This window comes from Nicotiana tabacum, chromosome 12 (genome assembly GCF_000715075.1).
Source record: "Nicotiana tabacum cultivar K326 chromosome 12, ASM71507v2, whole genome shotgun sequence".
Classification (NCBI taxonomy): domain Eukaryota; kingdom Viridiplantae; phylum Streptophyta; class Magnoliopsida; order Solanales; family Solanaceae; genus Nicotiana; species Nicotiana tabacum.
This window is the reverse complement of record NC_134091.1, coordinates 47,112,564-47,115,722: the sequence shown is the minus strand read 5'-3', so window position 1 is coordinate 47,115,722 and position 3,159 is coordinate 47,112,564. Positions and strand designations below refer to the sequence as shown.

Here is a 3,159-nt window from a genome sequence, read left to right as displayed (position 1 = left end):
AATGCAACAACTGTCTAATCCATTTACTAGAAATACTTCACAAAATCAAAATGGTGAATAAATGTTTAAACAACATGGCTCCTACTAGTTTGATAATCAATAATCAATTTTATTTGAAAAGACTACGAGGTAAACATACTAGAAATCCAGAATTTCCCTAAACTGAAAAACTCAAGCAAGAAAATAGAAAAAAGAAAAATAGAACCATGTTATAAATGAGATGAATGCATGTGAGTGAGAGGAATGCATTTGTGTGTCCATTTAACGTACTTTGTATTCATGTACTCAATTAAGAAGTACATTAACTTATAACCATTGAATGTATTTGTACCTTTATAAATAGGGAACTTTTGACCCTACGAAGAACACACCAAAAAAAGAAATAACAAAATCATTATCCCTCATATATATTTTGTCTCTAGTAGTATATTGTTCTATTGTACTCTCATTTCTTAACACATTATCAGCACGAGTTTCTAAACAACTGAGGTTATCTGCTTCATCTGAATTTTATCTTCTTCCTAAAAGAGGTAGTCAGTTTTTTTCCGATTCAGGTATACATTCCTATGTTTATAATGTTTCTATTAGGATCTTCTATAACCTGCAATTTAATTTTCAGATGCATAACTTGTTTTGAATATGGTTATAATAATTGCATTGGTATGAAAACAATAAGTTTCGGTGAAATTGTTATTTCATTATATAAACTACGAAGAAGTTTAATCCTACACATAAATAAATAAGTATTAAAATTGAATTACAATAATTAGACTAATTAAGCCCGCATCCAAATATTCTAACAGAATATGCATTTAGAAGGAATTCTTGCAAAAATTTCAAAAGGTATAAATGTGTCTCCAATAAATTTATCACCTAAGTGTACAAACTAATTAATGACTTTAAAATTAACGACTGAACTATTAGATGAATCGTATTGAATGTTGAAACTTGTCAGAATTGATATCATCTAGTTTTATGCCTACTTAGCTTATTGAAACGTGTTCTAAGTAGAACAAAATTATACTAGTACATATTGATTCAATTTATTTATTCTATGAAAATATACTTACATGTCTAAAGTTTTTTTGGGTAATATTAAGCACTAATTTATCATCGCACTGCACATAATTGTTTGTTTGATAATTTTACATATAGAATGTTAATACACGATTATGTACTGCACTGAATTGATAATAATTCTTGTCATTCTAATTCACTTATTTCTATGATAGTTTTCATTATGTCGAATTTGTCAAAGCTTGAATTTATGACATTTGACATCTCTGGGAATAACTATTTGCCATGGGTACTTGATGCTGAAATTCACCTTGATGCTAAAGGTATTGGTGACACTATTAAAGAAGGAAATGAAGCATCAAGTCAGGATAAGGCGAAAGCCATGATTTTTCTTCGCCATCATCTCGATGAAGGGTTAAAAAGTGAATATTTAACCTTGAAAAATCCATTTCAATTATGGACTAGTTTGAAGGAACGATATGACCACCTAAAGGCCACGGTATTGCCAAGAACTCGTCGTGAGTGTATGCACTTATGGCTACAAGATTATAAGACCATAAGTGAAAATAATTCTGCTGTATATAGAATAATTTCCCAACTAAAATTATGTGGGAAACCTATGAATGATGAGGACATGCCGGAAAAGACTCTTTCCACTTTTCATGCCTCAAATATGGTGTTACAGCAGCAATACCGTGAAAAGGGCTTTAAGAAATATTCTGAGTTAATTTCATGCCTTTTGGTGGCTGAACAACATAATGCCCTTTTAATGAAAAATTATGAAGCCCGTCCCACTGGATCAACTCCATTTCCAGAAGCGAATCTGGGAACGATAGATCCAAAGTCTGAAAAAAGACAAAATAATTATCGTGGCCGTATAAATATATGTGGGTGTGGCAAGGGGTGAAATAATAATCTCCATGGTGGTGGTCGTTATAAACAAGAGAACAATAAGGGTTCTCAGAATAATCCTTCAAAAGGCAAAGGTAATATTTGCCACCGATGTGGTATGAAAAATTATTGGGCATGAATTTATCGTACACCTGAATATTTTGTCAAACTTTATCAAGCATCCATAAAAGGGAAACAAAATAAAGTTAAGACTCACTTGACTTTTCAAAATGATATTGAGGCGGGGCCTATAAATAATCATGATAAAGTTTAAGCAAACATTGCCTATAAAGATGATATTTTTGAAGGCCTTGTAGATATTACTCATTTAGAAGCTGGAGACTTCTTTGAGCATCGTAACTGAAGACTTATTATTGGAAAAAATTATAAGAATAAATGTATTTCCTTTTATGAAGTTCATACTTTTGAATAAAACTTTTTATGTTATCAGTATTTAATTTCATAAATGTAGTTTCTTTTGTTCTTAAATTTTTCAATATTACTTATGATGTATTTTTTTCTTCTTCTTGATGAATATGGAAACTTCATAGTCTTCGCTTGTCCGTATGAATAATAAAGAGGAAATATGTCTTCTGTATAGTGCTACGACGCACACCATATTAAAAGATAAGAGATATTTCTCTTATTTAATTATGAAAGAAGATACTATCATAACAATATCTGGTAGTACAAATTTAATTGAGGGCTCTGGAAGAGCTACTGTATTACTACCAGAAGGAACTATATTGGCTGTTAATGATGCATTATATTGTAGTAGGTCTCAAAGAAACTTGTTGAGTTTCAAAGATATTCGCCAAAATGGCTATCATATTGAGACCACCAACGAAGAAAAGGTTGAATATCTTTATATTACTACAATAAAAGTGAAAAAGAAGTATGCGCTTGAAAAGCTTCCCGCATTTTCCTCCGAATTATACTACACTAATATTAGTGTAGTTGAATCACATATCATAGTAAACAAGGAGTTTACTAGTGATTTTATTATTTGGCATGACCGACTGGGCCATCCCGGTTATAATATGATGCGCAAAATAATTGAAAATTCACATGGGTATTCATTGAAGAACCAGAAGATTCTTCAAATTAAAGAATTCTCTTGTGCTGCATGTTCTCAAGGAAAACTGATTATTAGACCATCAGTAATTAAAGTTGGAGTTGAATCTCCTGCATTTTTGGAACGTATACAGGGTGATATATGTGGGCCCATATACTCTCCATGTGAATCATTCA

At 31.2% G+C, this 3,159-nt stretch overlaps 1 protein-coding gene across 1 annotated transcript; it reads left to right on the top strand.

Moving 5' to 3' along the window:
- Nucleotides 1–1,240: 1,240 nt before the first annotated feature.
- LOC107789751 (uncharacterized) lies at nt 1,241–1,924 on the top strand. Its single transcript, XM_016611617.1, has one exon. It carries the CDS (start codon nt 1,241–1,243, stop codon nt 1,922–1,924), a length of 684 nt encoding a protein of 227 aa, XP_016467103.1.
- The last annotated feature ends 1,235 nt before the right edge of the window (nt 1,925–3,159 follow it).

What these genes read in the sequence shown, in the direction of transcription:
- LOC107789751 (XM_016611617.1), top strand. Translation starts at nt 1,241, where the DNA reads ATGTCGAATTTGTCAAAGCTTGAATTTATGACATTTGACATCTCTGGG.